General features: G+C 38.2%; 1 protein-coding gene across 11 annotated transcripts; it reads left to right on the top strand.

Moving 5' to 3' along the window:
- Positions 1–68: 68 nt before the first annotated feature.
- scube2 (signal peptide, CUB domain, EGF-like 2) lies at positions 69–20,639 on the top strand. 11 transcript variants are annotated; one of them, XM_026211857.1, is made up of 23 exons: positions 77–402; positions 754–876; positions 1,130–1,255; positions 1,492–1,626; positions 3,543–3,668; positions 3,775–3,891; positions 5,496–5,585; positions 6,167–6,283; positions 8,716–8,838; positions 9,236–9,352; positions 9,460–9,582; positions 9,933–10,046; positions 10,135–10,224; positions 10,932–11,036; positions 11,544–11,705; positions 11,918–12,124; positions 15,175–15,345; positions 17,614–17,781; positions 18,372–18,533; positions 18,693–18,890; positions 19,075–19,227; positions 19,319–19,398; positions 19,628–20,639. In XM_026211857.1, the coding sequence occupies exons 1-23, from the start codon at positions 315–317 to the stop codon at positions 19,772–19,774; spliced, it is 3,042 nt and encodes a 1,013-aa protein (XP_026067642.1). In that variant the 5' UTR covers positions 77–314; the 3' UTR covers positions 19,775–20,639. The 11 variants fall into 11 exon arrangements, with proteins under 11 accessions (XP_026067647.1, XP_026067646.1, XP_026067645.1 ...); XM_026211856.1 differs by having other exon boundaries at positions 78–402; positions 3,546–3,668; positions 9,930–10,046; XM_026211855.1 differs by having other exon boundaries at positions 78–402; positions 9,930–10,046; positions 11,921–12,124.
- Positions 20,640–22,472: the final 1,833 nt, after the last annotated feature.

Here is a 22,472-nt window from a genome sequence, read left to right as displayed (position 1 = left end):
TTATTCTGTGGCATTAAAATCGATTGAGACCGTACTGCATGGGCTCTCGAAGATCAATAAAAGAAACACTTCTGTGTGAATGTGCTCACACCCCCATCCCCCGACACACACAGAATCATGGAGAGAGACAGAAAAGGCTCTCTTTCACACACACACGCTCACACGCGCGCGCACTCGCTCTATTGCACACATCTTCTGTTGAAGCGCTCACAAGCGCGAATCCACTGACGAAGTGCGGATGAAAATGAGAGGCACACTCGTGTTCGAGTAAACGCGTGTTTTTGAGTCGGACCCTAAACTCTGAACGGATCACCATGGGAGCTGTTTGGACTGCACGGCTCCTCTGTTTGTTTTTGCTCTTGTTAAATACTCGCCAAAGCGCCGCAGTTCCTCACAACACTGGTAAGAGTCTTCACTTTTGTTACGCGCGATGCTCTACACACGCAATTTCAATGTGAACGCTTTTTTTGCGACTTGTTTACCTCCCTTTTTTTGATTTCTTTTTTTCTTTTTTACTTTTCTGTCAAAACTAAACAGCTATTTTAACACTTATTAATATTTTTCCTGTCATTTAATCTATTTTGAGTATCAGGTTATATTACAGTGTCCCTGTTTACGCACTCTAATTACTACCATCACAACAGTAGTGACGTTTATTTACAATAGTGAAGTTTTGCAGTTCATTAGTAATCCGCGGTGTAAAGTCAGCAGTGTTTACAGTAAAGTCTCGTGTTGTATTTTTGTGATGCACAGATTCAGATCAGTGTGCAGACGGCAGCGATGCCTGTCACATTGATGCTATTTGTCAAAATACCCCAACTTCATACAAGTGCACTTGTAAAACAGGATTTAAAGGGGACGGGAAACATTGTGAAGGTAACAGCTCCCTTTCACTTCATTTAAACAGACTCGGGACTACCCTGTAGTCTGGAAAACCTCACTTTTTAAATTATTGTATACAAGCACTGTACACATAGTATGGAATTTCAGTTGTTTATTCTTTAGTAGTTTTTAGTTCATCTTTACTTTCTTTCAGAAAAGTGTTTTGCTGTTGTATTTAAAGGGCAATGCCCACATAATGCAGAAATTGCAAACATTTGTCAGCCTTGATTTCTTTTCCATTTCCTAGACATTGATGAATGTGATCTGGAATACAATGGCGGCTGTGTACACGAATGTAACAACATACCCGGCAATTACCGCTGTACTTGCCTTGATGGGTTTCATTTGGCACATGATGGACACAACTGTCTCGGTAAGTACAAATTCGTGAAGAAATCACGTAAACATGTGCGAGAGGTGAAAGTTAATGGTCGAATGGGATGAGTTACTCCCACAACATACTACAAGTGTTTTGAAACAGAATTCCCTCACTTCCACTTTGTATATTTGTACTAGCAAGTATCCACATAACCAAATCTGATCAAATGTTTGTGGAAATGTGCTGTTTTGTGATGCCATTATCAGTGATTTAACACACTCTGTCTCTAGATGTGGATGAATGTATCTTCAACAATGGTGGCTGTCAGCATGTATGTGTCAACACCATGGGAAGCTATGAGTGCCGCTGCAAGGAAGGCTTTTTCCTGAGTGACAATCAACACACATGCATCCATCGCTCCGTGGGTGAGCTACTGACTTTAACAAACCTTTAATGGCTCCATGTCTAACATGTTCCCCATCATACTGAATGATCAATATATAACAGGGTCATCATGCATCCTCTCTTTTTCCCTGCTTGGACTTATAAAATGTCAGGAAATGTCAGGGAAAAAGAAACAATATGGTCTTGGTTCATGAGTGGCCAGTCAGGTCGTGATGGATATTTTTCTGAACTTGGATGTCAAAAGTGCATCAAGAAAGGCTTGTTTTGTGTATTTGCAGAGGTTTCAGTGTGCTAAGTCAGGGGTAAGTGCAAAGGAAAGCCAACCTAATTTCTAAATGTTCTCACATAAGATCATGATTGACAGCACAATGGCGAATGACAGCTTTTAAGTTGGGTTCCCTCTCCGGGGCATTATCTATAGCCTTTCAGTTCCTAAGGGCCCCATGCTGTGGGAAAGGGAGCCCCATGTTCAGAGGAACAAAACAAGTTAATAACTGCAACACTCAGGGCTTTGTGGCCTGTGTCATAGATGAGAATAAAAAACCTTTTTATGTGTCTGTAGCTTCTCAGCTGCGAGTATTGTTTTCTCCTCGGTAAATTGAGCTAAGGTTTGCAAGGCTTTCCACCCCATTTGCTTTCTCTGGGTAAACTTGCTAAATCCTATCAGCACATCCACTGAGCTGCAGAGTGAATGGGAGGAAACCGGCCCTCTACACTGACCCATAGACCCGCTATTGATGTCAGGTCAGGCTGGGTGGAATTAAATGGTGTTGAATTTGAAAAGAATTGTAACAACAGGTACCCCAAGGGGTTTGGATATTTTTTCCCTATCTGATAAGAAACTACTCTGATCATTTTTTGTTATTCCTAGAAACTAATTAGCAATGGAAAGATTAACTAATGTGTCCATTAACTTAAGTAGGGATGTAAAGTCCATTATGTAGCTGAAACAATTACTAAGAAAAACCACAGAGCTGCATAGGGTTTATGTCTTAACTGGCGTGGAATGTTCATCAAATCAATTTGTTTTCCTTATATTATTATTATTATATTTATTTTCTTACAATAGGTTTTGTTTGGTTGTCAAAATGTTATTATTTTATTACGTAACCACCTTATTTTTCATTGAAGAGCGGGTTATTCGTACATTTTATGGGATTGGCTTCCAGTGTCATTCACTTCCAACTATTTTAGCTGTACAATACAGCTAGTTTTTCTTGATATTGCAAACTAGTGTGTCTTAGAATAACATTTAATGTATTATTTTAATTATGAACACACTGGTTTGTAGTACAAATAGTTTTACAATTTACTACACTTTTTTTATTCTTCTCATTATTTCCATAGAGCAACTAATGAACCGTAAGTCTTACACATTCACAGAATTTTTCTGCAATGAAAAAAAGGTGGATAGCCTATAAAACAAAAAGAGCACCATTTAATTTTAAAGGGATGGTTCAACCAAAAATAACAATTAAAAATGCTCACCTTCATGTTGTTCCAAAAATGTATGACATTCTTTCATAAAAAAAGAAGATATTTTGAGGCATGTCTCAGTGTTTTTTACCTATTTATTTGTCCAAACATTGAAAGGCAATGGTCGCCAAGACTAATTTGGTTACCAGCATTCTTCAAAATATCTTCTTTTGTGTTCCACAGAAGAAAGAAAGTCATAAAAGTTTGGACTGACATGATGGTGAGTAAATAATAACAGAATTATTTTTGGGATAACTATCCTGTTATTATGTTTTTAAAGGAACATTCAGTTTAATACAAACCGATGGTTGAGTCAGATTTATTTTCTGTGGTAATCAACGGCATGCCACAGTTTCTGGAGACAATGCCGATTCCGCAATGTTTCTTCAAAGTATCAATACGTTTATGCAATACCGAAAAGAAGCATTTCAGGCTCTCTGATTGTATCTCTTCTTCACAGAAGGCCTGAGCTGTATGAATAAAGAACACGGCTGTGCTCACATCTGTAAGGAAACACCGAAAGGTGGAGTGGCCTGTGAGTGCCGGCCAGGTTTCGAGCTGGCCAAGAACCAGCGGGGCTGCATCTGTACGTGTGAATGCCATTTCTGACCCACCATTAAGCTGAGAAATACCACATGACGACTCGCCGGAGCTGTTGATGTGATGCTGTTTGTGTGTGTTCTGTTGCATAGTGACCTGTAACCATGGCAACGGGGGCTGCCAGCACATCTGTGAGGACACCGAGCAGGGGCCCATCTGCAGGTGTCACGTCAGGTACACCCTGCACACAGATGGCAGGACCTGTGTAGGTAAGGCTGCTTTACTACTTCTAAAGCTTTTGTCCCCACCCACTTCTCCAGCTAGTGTTTCTGATGATCTCTTGGCAAGTATTTAAAAATGATCTATAATTTATCTACTTATGTGCAAAGGTGGTGATAGAGATCTCTCATTCAGACACAAACACACGCTTTATCTGATAATGAGGAAGTACAGCTGGAGCCTGCAGGCTGTGTGTGTGTGGGGTCTGCATTTATCGTCGTCTCTCACTGTGTTCTGTCAGCATCGTCCGTGATTTCGCTCCTGAATCTTCTTGATTGTCCTGAAGCATAGAACATGACGATCTTTATTTATCTTGCGAACACTACAACACAGCGCCACTGTGGTTAGGACAGAGTCATTCAGTCAGGGAGGTCTCTTCGCCCGGGATTGGTAGCTGTTGTAGTTGTTTTTGGTTTATGAAAAGGTGTACTTATCGGTGTGGTTGCTTTTTAGGTCAGATTGCACTGTGTGATGATGCCAGAGAAAAAAAACATCGCGGCAAAATGTGATAAACAGTCTCCTGTTTAAGATGCAGCTGATAACCACTCCTCTACTGTATATATGAATGTTTTCATTTAGTGGACACGTTCATTCAAAACAAGTTTCAAATAAACCAACAATATTTGTAATATGTATCTATTTATAGAATAATTTCTATTATATACTTTATGTATATATTTTACCACTAGTGTTCAAAAGGATGGGCTGAGAAGATTTTTTTAGTGTTTAATTTTTTTGATTATTATAATTTGAAAGTCTCTTATGCTCACTAAGAATCAGAAATACAGTAATAGTATTAAAATTTGTGACAACTGTTTTCAATTGAATTTTCTGCTATGCTGATTTGGTGCTCATGTAACATTTCCTGTTGTTATGAATGGGAAAAACCATGCTTATATGTGACCCTGGACCACAAAACCAGTCATAAGGGTCTTTTATAATAACAAATAAATAAGCTTTCCATTGATGTATGGCTTGTTAGGATAGGACAATATTCGGCCGAGATACAACCATTTGAAAATCTGAAATCTGAGGGTGCAAAAATAAATAAATAAATAGAAATCTCAAAATATTGAGAAAATCTACTTTAAAGTTGTCCAAATGAGGTTCTTAGCAATGCATACTACTTAATAATCGAATAATAAGTTTTGATATATTTATGGTAGGAAATGTACAAAATATCTTCATGCAACAGCGTCTTTTCTTAATCTCCTAATGATTTTTGGCATAAAAGAAAAATCGACAGAAGAAAAATTTTAACCCATAGATTGTATTGTTGACTATTGCTATAAATATACCCATGTGACTTATGACTGCGTTTGTGGTCCAGAGTCACATATGTAAAATATTGATTATATGTAGTAGGTAGTATTAGTATTTTGTTTAAAAACTACATCTGTGCATCTGGCTCTGATTTTTTTTCTTGATCTGACACTTTAAAAGAACTTTCGTTGGTGTAAATTAAAATAATCCGATTGAGTATTCAATTTTTACATGTCAACAAAGCATTTCTTAGGTGACCTGGCAATGTAACTTTTTTTAGCAGCGCGGAAGGTATATATTGTTCTCATGCTCTGTTGTCTGTCTTTTTTAGAAAGGGATGAAACGGCCCCCACCACCCCTGATCACAATGCCACATCCTTGGCCGAGGTAGACAAACGAGTTAAGCGTCGACTGCTTATGGGTAAAATCCTACCAATAACAATCCATACATAATCAAATCAATTCAAAGTATGCAGTTTCTTCAAGATAAATAGGGTTAAATATATCAGTGCTTATAGAGAAAACCAAGAAGTGTTGTGTTAACCTATAGTGCATATATTTAGAAGCGTATACCCCGGCCAGGCTAAGCATTCCACAGTCTTTTAGGTAAACTGTGAAATGACTGGAGACCCACACTTCACCACCTCTGATTTCTCCCTTGTAAAATATGTCCTGGTTATAGAGTGGTACATTTCACATGTTATTCTCTCATGCAGAGAGAGACAGGGACTGAGGATGTTTATCGTACAGTGTTGAGTGTTGTATTTGTCTCTGCCAAGTACCAATTCATATTTACACAGAACGCTGCATATGGCCTCTTTGTCCTTGGCCTTCTACATGTGTGGAGTGTGTAGCATATAGACTTCCTAGCACAGACTGTTAAAATATTAATAAACTGATTGATCTTGCAGTGACTGATTTACATTATTGATCAACCTGAGGCTTTCTCTGTCAGTCCTGCCTTTTCTAACTTGTCGTGTTTTTCTTTCTTATGCTCTTCAGAGACGTGTGCGTTGAATAACGGAGGCTGTGATAGCACCTGTAAGGACACATCCACAGGTGTACGCTGCAGCTGCCCAGTAGGATTTACTCTTCAACCCGATGGCAAATCCTGCAATGGTATGAATCCGAATTTTTCCTTTATCCACATATTTCAGTTGCCTTTAGGCTAAATCTCACAAAAACATGTCCAATTCACAATTCACCTGACAATCAAAAGCAAACAATGTTTTGGGGTCGTTAAAATAATACTTTTATTCAAAGGGGGTGCATTAAATTGATCAAAAGTGACAGTAAATGTATCTCAGTTTCCACCACATCAGTACCAAATCAGCATATTAGAAACACTTCTGAAGAATCATGTGGCACTGGAGACTGGAGTAAACTTCAGCTTTGATTTTTCGTTTTTATTGGTAAAATATCCTTATTATGCATAAAAAACTTATGGCCACAACCCTTTCAACAGTAGTTTTATATTATATTATATTATATTATATTATATTATATTATATTATATTATGTTATGTTATGTTATGTTATGTTATGTTATGTTATGTTATGTTATGTTATGTTATGTTATGTTATGTTATGTTATGTCAAATAAGTAATCGTGATTAATTGCATCCAAAATAAAAGTTTTTGTTTATATAATATATGTGTGTGTATTGTGTATATTCATTATGTATATATACAAACACACATGCATGTAAATATTTTCAAAATATATACATGTATTTACATGTATATTCATATTTATATTATTTATAAATATACATTAACATAACATATTTTTTAAATATATACATGCATGTGTGTGTATATTTGTATATTAATAATAAATATACATGGTACACACACATATATTTTGTAATCAAACACTTTTATTTTGAATGTGATTAATCACAATTAATAATTTGATTTGATTTAAAATAAAATTTCAGCATTTAGCAGATGCTTTTATCCAAAGCGACTTACAGTGCATTCAGGCTAATATCTTTTACCTAACATGTACTCCCTGGGAATCGAACCCACAACCTTGTGCTGCTAACGCAATGCTCTACCACTTGAGCCACAGGAACACTAATAATTATATATAATATTATTATATCATATTATATTATATTATTTAACCCTCAAAGACTGAGACAGCCACCTGTGGCTAAAAATAACTATTCTTCAATGTTTAACAACTTTTGAACTGCTAATCCAATCTGAATGCTTTAAAGTATGCTTAAAAGTGATGTAAAGTAGAGATTCTCCATGTTTCGAAGATATCCTATTTATCTCATTTGGTTATTCAGAGGCGCTGTAGTGTACGTGATTACTTCATCGCATTTTGACAACATTGATTCGTCAGAAGAAACCAATGCTTTCTTCCTCTGAGCCAAACAGAAATGATTGTTGACGCTTAGTCCCTCCCCCCCTGCCCAGATTGGTTCAAACTGTCCCATATTAAACCAATAAGTAGTCTTTTGAACTACTGCTTAACATATTGCTTTGGAAAATGAATGAAAACAAAGTGAAAGTAAATTCTGTCATGAGTGCATGGATACAAACACACAATAAAAAATTCAACACAATAATTTTCTGAGAAAACTCTCAGAAAAAGCACAAAGAACACATGAGTTTTTTGACATAAAACAAATCAAAAACAAGGATGAAACAGTGGTACATATGTGATAAAGCACTGGAATATAGGTAATGGGTGGCTAGGCGATGTCCCGGCAAAATCGATTCTGACACAGATTACAGCCAACGGATCGATCATTTTTATTATGTATACTAAGTAAATCATTATATAATTATACAGTTCATAAAGATAGTTTGCACTGTATTGTTGAAGACAGTTTGTGCAATTGTTTTTACTATATGCTGCATAGTTTGTGTTTATTGTCCACTCAGATTGAAAATATATTTCTCAGAAGAAGAAAAAACTTGTTTTGTTTGGTTTTGTTATCATATATCACTCTTTCCATTTTCTTTACTCATTAAAATGTTTTTGTTAACGAAATAGGCCTGTTTTTCACTTAAAAGCATCGATAACAATAGTTAATAAATGGCTAACTTGCTTGGGGAATGGTATATGTAAACAGAATTTTAGTTTAGGAAGTGTAAAACACCCAGACACAACTTTCTAAAGAAAAATATCCAAACTTTAGGAGTTTCTGTTTGAGTACACAGTAAAAAACACCCAACTGTTGCTTGCATTTTTCTTAAAATTCTGTAATTTCATTAATTCCTAGAGAAAACGAAAGGAAAATTGAGACTTTAAATCAGTTAAACTTAAACTGTATGTTCTCCTATTTATAACTATATATGGCACTTGATGCTGACTGCTAGAATAACAAAGAAAAGTGCAGGTGTGTCAGTGCGCCACAAAAATGTTCTAGGTCTTTAAAGGGTTAAGCAATATATTATTTTTTTGGGGGGTGGGGGGGGGGTGGGTGTTAATGTCACCGATAATAATCTTGACAAGTTTTGTGAGATTCACCCTATAGCTGATAAGTCCATCTATGTTCTACAGTGTGATTTGGTCCTTCTCTGTCTCTCAGACATCGATGAGTGTGAACTCCATAATGGTGGCTGTGACCACTACTGCAGGAACACCATTGGCAGCTTCGAATGTAACTGTCGAAAAGGCTTCAAACTGCTGACGGACGAGCGTTCGTGCCAGGGTAGGATGCTCTTCTTCTTCTATAGGTCCAACACAATGTAGAGAAGCAGCGTGGGGGTTGGTGTTAGTATCTGTGTTTGTAACTAAGCTTAAAGATAAGACAGGGGTGGGAGTCTCATGAAGGGTGCCAGTATCAACTTGCAAGATTCCTTTGAAGATCCTTAACATAGACTAAGAGTATTACTCTCAACCCTAAAAGAATATATTTTGTTTAAGCACACAGACACTTCCCTCTCCTGGATACAAGTCTTCTGAGAAAGCACCTTTCCCTGTTATTAATAAAAAGCCTTGATTGATTTCTTTCAAACTGAATATGGAGCCTTTGAACAGAAAATGAGAGTGTGCTTGATGTAGAAGCGGTGCAGTTTTCAATTTAAGCTAATTTTGTTTGATTATAGATATTGACGAGTGCTTTTTTGAGAGAACATGCGACCACACATGTGTCAACTCACCTGGTAGTTTCCAGTGTGTTTGCAACAAGGGCTACACTCTTTATGGGCTTGCCCATTGTGGAGGTAAGGTTAAAAACAGCTATTTAAAGATTCAAAAATAATAATAATAATAATCAGAATTATTACAGATGAAGTGCAACTAAATGACTTGTCGGTTCCTCCATTCTCAGACATAAACGAATGTAGTTTGAACAATGGAGGATGTGAGCACACCTGTGAAAACACCATGGGAAGCTTTGAGTGCCACTGTCATGCTGGTTACAGACTGCACTGGAACAAGAAAGACTGTATCGGTAAGATGAGCCTGAGTGATTCTGAATGCTGGGTTTCTATATCTGATGATGTTGGCTTAGATGGAAATCAGTTCTTCATCCCTGGGAGTTAAAAGCAGGAGATACTTTTGTGTTTTATGTTTGTGTTTCTCTATCTGGCTCTCTCTGTCTGTGCTATTACTGAACAAACAGATACCAGGTGCTATCTAACTCAAATCTCACATGTCGCGTTGTACATTCATATTCTCATCTCGAACACACTGCATTGTTGAGCTTTTGATCTGTCTTTCTAACTCATAACACGTCCACCTTCCTCTCAGCATGCATACCATAGCTTCAGATTTAAGCACTGTGATTTTCACATTCAGAAGCAGAGGACTCTGCACTAGTGAGGCCACCTGCCAGGCCCACTCTCAACTGCAGTAAGCAGGGAGGGGGTGAGCTCTGCTACCTGACCTGCCAGTCGCAGGTTCATATCAGTAGTGGTGAGTGTTACAACATTCAGAGCTCTTCCTTTTTCTACATGCCAGAGTTTGCTTGGAGCTTTTCTGACACCTTCACCTTCATCTGTAGGAGCTGAAGATTCATACACCGTGACCTGTGGCATGCCCTTGCCGTGCCACGCAGGAGGACAGTGGAAAGGGAATGGATCCTATTGCCCAGGTAAGTCAATGTGGATGTGTACTGGGTTTGAACTGTTCAAAGCAGTGTATACTGTTTACTTCAAAATACTATTTTGAATTTGCATCAAATTCAGTTTTATCCATTTCATGTTCTTTTATTGTTTTTATTCATTTTTATGTTCTAATATTTGTATTTTACATGAAAAAATGTATAATTTTAGTTTTATTATTTTATTTAGCTTTAATATATTTATTATATATTTGTATATATTTTTTTTATTAATTTAGTGATTTTTGTACGTAAAGAGTTCACCCAAAAAGGACAATTCTGTCATTAATTACTCACCCTCATGTCATTCTAAAACCATAAAGTCCTTCGTTCATCTTCGGAAAACAAATAAAGATATTTTTGATGAATTCCGAGAGCTTTCTGACCCTGCATAGACCCAAATAGTCCTGCCACATTCTTGGCACAAACAGGTAGTAAGGATATCGTTAAAATAGTCCATGTGACATCAGTTGTTCAAACACAATTTTATGAAGCTACGAGAATACTTTATTTGTGCAAAGAAAAAAAAAAACTTGCACAAATAACATGCATGCATCGTGACACTCTCAATAATGGTGGAGAACTGTCCCTGGAGACAAGAAATCATTGTATAAAGTCGATATTTTGTTTGTTTTCTTGTAGCTTGTCCTTGTGATGAATATGATGAGTGTATAAGTCAGTGTTCCTTCCTGTTACAGGTTCTGGAATCAAAACCATTGCTACATTTAAATCTGGACAGGGGAAGTGCAATCTGAAGCGGAGTCAGGAAAATCTTGCACAGAGCTTTAAAACCGCCCTGTCAGGTACCGGTTTTCACTGAAAATAATAAATGCAGTTGACTACTAAAGCAGCAATTTGTTTGCACAGGCTTTAAGTCAAAGTCTGAAGTAAGCCCATTAATAAAACACTGTGACTTGACTACATTTGTCAAATTGTACGACCGAAACAGAAATCATTAGTTTTCTTTTTATTTGCCCTCTACGCAAGTAGTGCAATTAATGGAAATAAAAAGCAAGTGAGTGATGCAGCAAGCCAGACACAGAGATACTTATAATAAAACGAATACAAAAATAAAACTATATATTTCATCAGTTTGGTCTGAAAAGAGTCCCACACTCTTCAGTGAAAGACTATAACTTGTAATATTTTATTCCTTCTCCGCTCATATTTGATTCTTTCTGCATACTGGGAAGCAAAAGGGATGTAAGAAAATACATTTGATTTCAGTTCTCAAAGAAAATAAGAGTTGAGCCTGCCTTTTCATTTCAGACCCTCTAATTCCATTAAGTCTTTAATATCTGTTTACTCAGATAAAAGAGCCACCGAGAATGTCCAGTTCAGCTTTGTTAGCCTGCACTGTGCCTCTTCAAGCAGACAGCAACGTAGTCGCCACGGGCGGAAGGCTGGCGAGGAGGAAGGGTCCTCCATCACTGCCCAGTTTGAGCTGGATGTGAACCTGGAGGAGGTAACAGGTTGGTTTCGTGCACCGCATGTGTATGTTTCAGTAGAAACCTTAGGCCTCTCACTGCTTGCTTGCATCTCTACCTCTTCCTGCTCCTGTCGCTGTTACTAAAACAAGCCAACAGGTGAAAGTATCTCCTGGTTTAAGATGGAAGTGGGTTCTATATTTAATAGTGGATAGTGTGCATTATGTACGAGATATGGTATCCATTGTTTCTCTCAGCAGAGGGCTGTGACCTGGCATGTGTTCGGCGGCGCTCTGAGAAGCGGCTTAGGAAGACTATCCGCACTCTTCGGAAGTCCATTAACCGGGAGCAGTTCCACCTGCACTTCGCTGGATCGGAGTATGAGCTGGCTAAGAAACTCGTCCGGCCCGCTGACCCACCAGACCACTGCGGCACCGGACAGATTCTGCTCGACAAAAAATGTGGTGAGTGCAAATACACGCACCCACTTACAGTTGCTCGAGGACTCGAAATATTTGTTAGGATTCACATATGTATTATATTATTTACTTTGCATGTTGGTTGTGCTCCAGGTCACTGATTATGTCTAGCTGGAATGAATCGGGTTATATCCGACAGTTTTTCAAATATTGTATACTGTAAAAGAGGATTTGGCATCAGAGCAGGCCAGATGACTGATGTATATTAGGTGTTATATAGTATAATATGGATGGTGTGAGAAAGTTGGCGTGAGTTTTATTCAAGAGGCAAGACTGGGAAACAGAAGGCTGCTGTTGGCTCTTATAGCTAAATGCCGTTCCAACCTCAAGACTGAAGCCGAGGACATGTTTTGTGTGACAGGCGTACTTCAGATCAGCTTGCTACAGCGTATGTTCAACTTGGCATCCGTTTCCTTTAGCCTCTAGAATAAACATCTCAGAAGGACTGTATGTAAGGCACAGCTAACTCTTTGTCTGGAGGCCTCATTGTGTTGAACATTATCTCATTGCCTTCATTGTCTTCGACATAAGGCTCTTTCAAAGATGCCTTTTTAAGGTGACGGTACTGCTGAGGATGTTTGTCCTCTTTTATGATGGAAAAGTCCATTATCTTTTACAGGCTCAGTTTCAGCAGTGATGCAGACCATCAAAGGCTCTCGGCTTTTTCGAGGCTGTCAGTTGCTGTAAAGACTTCTTTGTAATTCATCTAAAGAAATATGAGATGGTTGGTGACAAGCAGTAAAATAGAAACCAATGCATAGTATGACTGTTTTGATTTAAAAAAAAAAATTGAGCATAAGAGATCTCTTTCAAAACATTAAAAAAACCTTGCTCACTTTTGAATGTCAGTATTGCGGTCCAGATACCTGTCTCTATCTGTGTCTATCTGGGGAGTTTGCAAAAGACTCGGGGTGTGGGGTTTTGAGCTGTTTGATTTTGGGTTTCTCTCCACTGGAGAATGATAATGGAGGAAAATGAAGTAAGAAGACTGAGGACCACTGACCAGCTCCCTCCTCATTGTTTTACAGATCACAAGTCCCACAAGTTTAACTTAACAGACCCTAGCTATACGTCTACATCTCATTTAACATGTTTGGAAAGCGACGCCAAGTGAAATGTACCTGCTTGCCAATAAGTAATTAATTGAATCCATGCTGAATATGGGATTGTAAGTTTTGCTCTTTTCACTACAGTAGGCGTACAATTAAGGTACACAGAAGTGTAGTGTCCAAGTGCCAGCTTAAATCGAGCTCTAAAAAGAGTTATATTTTTTCCTCCCAGCTCTGGCCTCCCCCACTGGCTTGCTTCACTAAGTGCAGTTCAGTCTTTTCAGTTTGCCCACTCCATTGTAAATCCCAGTGGGGTTTGTTCAAGCTCCTGGAGTGGGTGGGGAAAATCTGTGCTTCAACACTTCTTCGCAGCTTTCCAGACCTGCCTTTGCTTTTTAAACCCTGAAGAGCGATCAGAACTTTCATGAAATTTTTTCTAGTTCACCCTGTCATTTTCACTCCTGAACTGCATGAATTTCTTTCTTCCGTTGAACGATATTTAGAGTTTTTGAATATCTCATTTTTTCCTCGCAGTTGATTTTAATGGTATGGGCAAAAATATTGTTCAGAATATCAGCTTTGTGTTCCACTGAAGAAACACGATTATCATTTTTGTGTAAAATGTCATGCTAACATACATTTTAACATGGATTGAACTTGCAATCCATTAGTTTTATATCCCAAAAACACACAATGATGAACTCTACATGAACAGCAAAGCTAAACGGTCACAGAAGGAGGGTTTCGCATAAGTTTGCCCTCTCAGCTGCCGCTTTCCTCTCCTGTCCCTGAATGTGCTAAGTTATTGTTTGCTTGTTTGTTTTTGTAGGGGGGTGTTTTAGCAGGCTGTTTATTCAAGCAAGCAGTTTAAGAGCCAAATTCCTCCTTAGGCAAGGCCACTCTGTGTGACCCCAGCCAGTGAGGGGCTCAAGAGAATTGACTTCAGCGACACCATGGGAATCAATTATCATCAGCAGTTCGGGCCCCTGCCTGATAGGCGCAAGGAGCGATTGGACTCCGCTGAATGGGGGGATTCACAATCCTGACCCCTTTTATTGGGTTCAGCTCCTTACCGCTGTGATACCATAGTGTTTGCCTATGTCATCAAATAGGCAAAAGCCGTGGGGACTTGAATAGAGGTGAAAGGTCCTTTAAACCTCTTTGGGACCATCAATTCGAGGATTCAATAGAATCATCACTTTGCATTTGAAAGGCTTCAAGGTTTTTTTCTCTTTCTCTCTCTCTCTCTCACTCTTTTCCTCTCCTCTCTCTTACTCCGTCGCTCCGTCAAATAAAAGCTGCCTGGGACAATGTGACGGTGGCTCCTCATGGTCATTCAGGATTAACAAAAGAGAGTACAAAAAATGAACTGCTCTTGAGAGAATTACATTTTCTTCTTGGAAAATTGGGCAGTTTGCTGAGGCATACATAATTGTCATGCTGTTTAAGCCTTTGTGGAAATAGCCATCATTACCATAAAACCTCGGGAGTAAAAGGTTTGTCTAAATTCGCCCGAACACTGTCAGTTGGATGTTTGCACAGAGACACTGAGATGAAAGGAACGTTTCTAAATTGCCGTACTTACTCGGTTAAAGGACTGAACTGTACTGGTGCGTGGCTTATTTTAAGGCACAGTGTGTGCAAAACACTTTTGAAAGCGGGACTATAAATCAGAGCGGTTTATAAAGCGAACATTAAAAAGACTTTGTTCCGCTCCCTTTAATCAGACATCATAGGTTTAGGCGAGGTAATATTCCCTTTGAGCGTGTTCAGTAAGGTGAGGGATTGTGTATGTGTGTGAGGGCTGTTTGATGTGGGGGATCAGGCAGCTGTGGAAAGCCTCAGTTCTCTTATTTGTTTGAATTTTTGGCATAGCTGCATCAGGTCGATTTGCAGCGCCCCTTTGGCGGCTTAATGTGAGGCCCCTCGTTTGTGTTCCAAGTTTAGCCTCCGTTTCAGCTAATTTCGGACTTTTCTGTGTGCTAGTCAAATGCAGCGTTGGCACGTACTATGATGGAGAGCAGGGAAGGTGCTTTCTTTGCCCCCCTGGGACGTACCAAGATGAAGAGGGGCAGGTGTCATGTGACGTGTGCCCGGGACCCGAGGGCCGGGGAATCCCAAGAACCAAAGGGGCACGCAACATCTCAGAGTGTGGAGGTGAGACTTCACAAAGACATCTGTAGTCTTTCCACTATCACTGTCAAGAGCTTCTATAATTGTCTGTCATTTATTTATTTAGTTTATTTAGTTTTATCAAATTCTGTTTATTGGTTCTACCAAGAAAAGGCCTGTTCACACCACGGATGATAACTATGAAGATAACTAAAACACTACCTATAATAGCATCTACAACAAAGCACAATAAATTTGTCTATTATAAATGTTAACTGGAGTTACATCATCACATACATTATATATTTGAAAAAAGGGTCAAGTTGTTGGCCTTTTCTTCAAGAAATAAAGGCTGTCCTGAATATTATGGAAGATAAAGCAGTTAGAGATGACAACAAAGATGGCATTCGACTGAAACCAGAGATGATCTTAACAATGTACATTTATGCCAATCACAGGCTTTTATAATATGTTAATATGTATATATAACATTAACTTAACATATTAAACTAATAATAATTACCTAATAATATAAAATAAATATTTGGTAATACGTTAGTACTGTCAAATGATTAATCGCAATCGCAAAGTTTTGTTTACATAATATATGTGTGTACTATGTATGTTTATTATGTATATATTAGGACTGGGCAAGTTAATGTGTTATTATCTTGTTAACGCATTAACTGATTAACGCCGACAATTATTTTCTCACGCGTTAACGCAGTTTTTTATTATTATGAAAGTCCATTGCTCACTTGCTCTGAATACACATACAGACAAATCATGGGCCACAGGAGGGGATGCTCTTGATCAAATTATTTAGGCTAAGCATCAACATTCACAGACCACTGTCCACTGTTATTTTTAACAGAAAAAATGAGCTTGTAATCATGACTTTTATAAGTTGGAAATAGAAAGTTTCCGATAGCACGTGAAGACACTCTCGAGGAACAGAAGCACTCTCGCTCAACACAGTGAAGTGCATCTTTTTTTTTTTTACATTTGTTGTTTAGTATTTTGAGTCTTATGGGATGCAGTAACACACATCCCTCTCACAATATATTACTTTACAGATCTATCGCTTTTGCTGCTCAGAAATATTCACGCAATTATGCAGCACGCATCAGAAGATCTGCACTCTGGTACAGTTAGCGCTCACATTCACTGACCTAAATATAACTGAACCGCGCTCTTGCCCACCTCTTCCTAACGATCTTCCTGAACCTAACGATCACACTAGTAAAACCAACCAGGCTTTGGGGTTCAAATGTGCCCTGACATGGTTAAAATTGCCTAATTGCCTAATTTATATTATATATAAATATATTTTCTTAAATATATACTGTATGTGTGTGTATTTATATATACATAATAAATATACAAAGTACACACACACATATTATGAAAACAACTTTTATTTTGGATGCGATTAATCATTTGACAGCACTAATAGAGACCAATTCTCACTATTAAGTAGTTGCTTATTAGCATGCATATTAATAAAATATTGGCTGTTTATTAGTACTTATAATGCACGTATTCTGGATGACCATATTATACATCTGTAATTCTACCCAATACCTAAACTACCTTACTAACTATTAATAAGCAGTAAATTAGGAGTTTAAGGGAAACATCACAGTTAATGGTTTGTTAATGGCGACTGGGCCTTAAAATAAAGTGTGACTTAATATTTATTTATTTTTTAATTATTTAGCATCGTAATAATTATTATTAACATAATAACGTTTTCTTAACAGAGAGTTTCCATTTTCTTCATTGTGTAAGATGTACCACATTCATTCATCCTATCATCCTATCATCCAAAGAAAGAGTATGAATCACATCCTGTTTTTTGTTTATGCAATAGGCAGGAAGCATACCTGTATTGATGGTAATCTCTCAGGCTCATGGCTAGTTGAGCTTGAGTGCTGGGAGGGGTCATTTCATGCAGTTCTGCAAATCTTCAACTGTCTGATTCATTCACACCAACAAAGAATTCCAGACCTGTCTTGTGTTTGGAGAAAGAAAGGCACCACCATTTTTCTGCTTCTCAGACGCGCTCATCAAAGGCAGCTTACCATGCAGATGACATCTTCTGCTTTCTGCTGATAGACACAACTAAAGGGGCTGTTAGGGTCCATCTCAGTGGTAGCCAATTCAGTGTGGTCACTAGAGAGATGAGAGGAGGCCAGCAGTTTATTAGATAATGAACTTGCATGACATCACTTGCAGTTTGCTTTCTTTGGAAGGCAATAAAGTGTTCAACTTGGTTTGTCTGGCATTTTCTTAACATTTTTCTGATCCTAGGTCAGTGTCGTCCTGGTCAGTTCTCCCATGATGGTTTTGTGCCCTGTGTGCCCTGCCCACAAGGCACCTATCAGCTTGAGGTCGGCCGAACTTCCTGCTTCCCATGTGGAGGAAGCCTCACAACCAAATATGATGGTTCTGTGTCCTTCCAAGACTGTGAGACTAAAGGTGAGAAGAATATGGCTATAATACAAGTCAGATTATAAAGCTGTTCAAAAGTTTGGGTACAGTAACTATTTACAATTACATTTTTCATGTATTTTGAAATTTAATTTATTAATGTGATGGCAAATATGAATCTTCTGCAGCAATTACTCAGTCCTCAGTGCCACATGACCTTTCAGAAATAATTCTAATATGCTGTTTTGGTGTTCAGAAACATTTCATTTATTATCAGTGTTTAAAACAATTGTGGTTATTAATATTTTGTGGACTCATGTGGATGCATTTCTTCAGCATTTATTTGAAATGGAAATCTTTTGTAAGATTATAAATGTCTTTACGGTCAATTTTTTGTCTTTCAAAAAAATTAATTCTGAATGACCCATTTTGACCAGAAGTGTAATTAATGAAGACAACTCTGCTAGGGGGAAAAAAAACTGCCTAAACCAGCCTAAATTTGAAATTGTTTGCAACTCTTTTTAACTGATCAGACTGGGACAGTTTTATAAGCAGATTTAAAGAAGGTTATTATCTTTAAATGTATAATTCTTTTATATTTAATAGAATTGTAAGTACTGATTTTGTTGTCCCTACAGTTCAGTGCTCCCCAGGGCATTACTACAATACCAGCACCCACCGTTGCATTCGTTGTCCCATTGGAACCTATCAGATGGAGTTTGGCCAAAACTACTGCATTGCCTGCCCTGGAAACACTACTACTGATTTTGATGGATCCACAAACATTATGCAGTGTAAAAGTAAGAGCAATTCACAAAATGTTTATATTTGAGGCTCTTAAAAAACAAAAAGCAAACAAACTCAGATTATTCTTTCAATTCAGCCTATCCTTTTCTCAAAAAAAAAAAAAAAGTTATCTGCATAGTCTAGCCTAAGTGGTTTAATTTTGTTCCTGCCAGACAGACACTGTGGAGGAGAGCTGGGAGAATTCACCGGCTTTATCGAATCCCCCAACTACCCCGGCAACTACCCGGCCAACATCGAGTGCACCTGGACCATCACCCCTCCTCCCAAGCGCAGAATCCTCGTTGTGGTACCTGAGATCTACCTTCCTATGGAAGACGAGTGTGGGGACTATTTGGTCATGCGGAAGAGCTGTGAGTGTTGCAGGGCTGTGGTCTGGTATTGAATGCATTGGCTCAGCAGGGTGATTGTGAATACACATGTGAGGAGAGGGGGGGAGGAGCCGCATCGATGGGCTCATTAGGGCTCTCCTTCATCTCTTGGGGCTCGAATAAGCCACTGAAGAGGTCTTTAGAAGTTTCTTTACTGTTCCCACAGCTCTTCCCAATTCAGTGACGACTTATGAGACGTGCCAGACATATGAGCGACCCATCGCCTTCACCTCCCGTTCAAAGAAACTCTGGATCCAGTTCCGCTCCAATGAAGGAAACAGTGGAAAAGGCTTCCAAGTGCCGTATGTAACATATGATGGTGAGAATTGAATTGCTGACGTGTTTGTATTGTATGTTAAGTGTTGAAAGTATGTTGAGTATTTATATGCCGTCTATTGTGCATCTCTTAGAGGACTACCAGGAGCTCATTGAGGACATTGTTAGGGATGGAAGATTATATGCCTCTGAGAATCATCAAGAAATTCTTAAGGTATAGTGCATTATTTTGTCTTTCAAAGCAGCTTTTAAACAGGTTTAATTGTAACTTGGTTTTAAGTAATTAATGTGAGGCAAGCACTAAAATCGAGAGGTTTGCCGTTGCAGATCCCAGTAGGAAAAAACAGACAATAGTGCCACCATGTGGAAGACGGGAAAATATATTGCACTGATGTTTTTTAATTGATTTAAAATGCATTTATGTTTTCTAATTAACTTTACAGGACAAGAAGCTAATGAAGGCCCTGTTTGATGTCCTGGCTCATCCGCAAAACTTCTTCAACTACACTGCACAAGAGTCTAGAGAAATGTTTCCAAAATCATTTATCAAATTTCTCCGCTCCAAAGTTTTGAGATTCCTACGCCCCTGAATTATGTGAAATAATCTTCTATGGATTAAATATTTGGTGTTCCAGAGAAATTTTAAATGACTGACCTGGAACAAATATTTCCTGAATGTTCTTGGCCGCCTGCATACTTGCGGATTCAAGATGACTTCTTGGACCGATGAGATGAGAGCTCACAAGAAACTTTCCTAAATGCGTCATTGGAATTTATTCTCCTGAAAAAAAAGAACTGTTTTTCCAGTGAATGGATTTATTGCTGCCCTTCTAATAATTCTAAAATGAACTGCCACCTTTGAAGAAAATAATTCTTCATGTTTCATTCCTTTATTGCCCAGATGTGACTGTTACAAAAACATTTTCATTACAGCCTGAAGTATAGTCAGGAAAAAAGAAGAGCAACTAGATTGCTTGTTATCTATTTTAAGTCATTTCACAAAATTGGCAATTTTTTCTGAAAATATGTTTGACCAGCTTATTTTGAAACTTCAGACAACTACCAAGTCATTTTTGCAAGTTTGAATGTGTTGTACATTATGTAAAAAAAATTGCATCAGCTCTCATGTTACTATATTGTATCTTTTTTTTTTTTTGCATTGTAGCCTTCTTCAGTACATGACATACATGTATTCTTCATTTGTTTTCGAGTAAGAAACCGTAGATGTACACAGTATTTTTTCAGTGATACTGGTTAGACATTATGGTCATTTAATATATCACTTATCAGTTTCTCTGCATTCACTTCTATCACACTTCCTTCACCTAAACTGACTGTTGGATTAAGGGGCTCTTGATGTAGGATTCATTACTCATTGATGACATGCAGAGTAAATTAAATGTTTATATTTTATGGTTGTACATCTAACATGTAAATAAAGAAATACACTCAAAATGTCTTTGTTGTATCAAAAGCAATGCAATTGCAATAGCCTAGATCAGTGATTTACCACTGGGGGGTTTTGGACAAGTTAAACTTTTCTTTGTTAAACCACCAAAACAGAAATTATGGTTTAAGGCAAGACACCCCAGGTGTAATTTTTTTTAAAATTGATCTCACCATACCTCCTTAGTTGAATTAAGAATTGCAAACCGTTTCTAAAATGTTATGTTAAAATATGGAAATTCATGCATTATCTATTTAAATATGCATTCATTTGCATACCGTTCCAGAACCGAAAGCTGAACATTGGATGAAGCCAGGTTCAAAATGTTTGTTTCATTTTGCTGGCATCTCTTTTTATTATTCCATAAAATGGATAAATAACTTTGCTTTATGAATAAAAAGTTGTGTAAAACGAGGCATATTAGCATATATTTACAGGTGCTTGTCATATAATTAGAATATCATCAAAAAGTTGATTTATTTCACTAATTCCATTCAAAAAGTGAAACTTGTATATTATATTCATTCATTACACACATTGATGATTATAACTGACAACTAAGGAAAATCCCAAATTCAGTATCTCAGAAAATTAGAATATAACTTAAGGCCAATACAAAGAAAGGATTTTTAGAAATCTTGACCAACTAAAAAGTATAAAAATGAAAAGTATGAGCGTGTACAGCACTCAATACTTAGTTGGGGCTCCTTTTGCCTGAATTACTGCAGCAATGCGGCGTGGCATGGAGTCGATCAGTCTGTGGCACTGCTCAGGTGTTATGAGAGCCCAGGTTGCTCTGATAGTGGCCTTCAGCTCCTCTGCATTCTTGGGTCTGGCATATCGCATCTTCCTCTTCACAATACTCCATAGATTTTCTATGGGGTTAAGGTCAGGCGAGTTTGCGGCCAATTAAGAACAGGGATACCATGGTCCTTAAACCAGGTACTGGAAGCTTTGGCACTGTGTGCAGGGGCCAAGTCCTGTTGGAAAATGAAATCTGCATCTCCATAATGTTGGTCAGCAGCAGGAAGCATGAAGTGCTATAAAACTTCCTGGTATACAGCTGTGTTGACCTAGGACCTCAGAAAAAAACAGTAGCCCAACACCAGCAGATGACATGGCACCGCAAACCATCACTGACTGTGGAAACTTTACACTGGACCTCAAGGAACATGGATTGTGTGCATCTCCTCTCTTCCTCCAGACACTGGGACCCTGATATCCAAAGGAAATGCAACATTTACTTTCATCTGAGAACATAGCTTTGGACCACTAAGCAGCAGTCCAGTCCTTTTTGAAGTGAGAAGCTTCTGACGCTGTTCAAGAGTGGCTTGACACAAGGAATGCGACAGCTGAAACCCATGTCTTGCATATGTCTGTGCGTAGTGGTTCTTGAAGCACTGACTCTAGCAGCAGTCTACTCTTTGTGAGTCTCCCCCCTATTTTTGAATGGGTTTGGTTTCACAATCCTCTCCAGGGTGTGGTTATCCCTATTGCTTGTACACTTTTTTTATACCACATCTTTTCCTTCCCTTCACCTCTCTATTAATGTGCTTGGACACAGAGCTCTGTGAACAGCCAGCGTCTTTTGCAATGACCTTTTGTGTCTTGCCCTCCTTGTGCAAGGTGTCAATCGTCGTCTTTTGTCTAATCAGCAGTCTTCCCCATGATTGTGTAGCTTACAGAACTAGACTGAGAAACCATTTAAAGGCTTTGCAGGTGTTTTGAGTTAATTAGCTGATTAGAGTGTGGCACCAGGTGTCTTCAATATTGAACCTTTTCACAATATTCTAATTTTCTGAGATACTGAATTTGGGATTTTCCTTAATTGTCAGTTGTAA

This window comes from Carassius auratus, chromosome 30, assembly GCF_003368295.1.
Source record: "Carassius auratus strain Wakin chromosome 30, ASM336829v1, whole genome shotgun sequence".
Classification (NCBI taxonomy): Eukaryota; Metazoa; Chordata; class Actinopteri; order Cypriniformes; family Cyprinidae; genus Carassius; species Carassius auratus.
The sequence above is the reverse complement of the archived record's forward strand: the minus strand, read 5'-3'. Positions and strand labels throughout refer to the sequence as shown.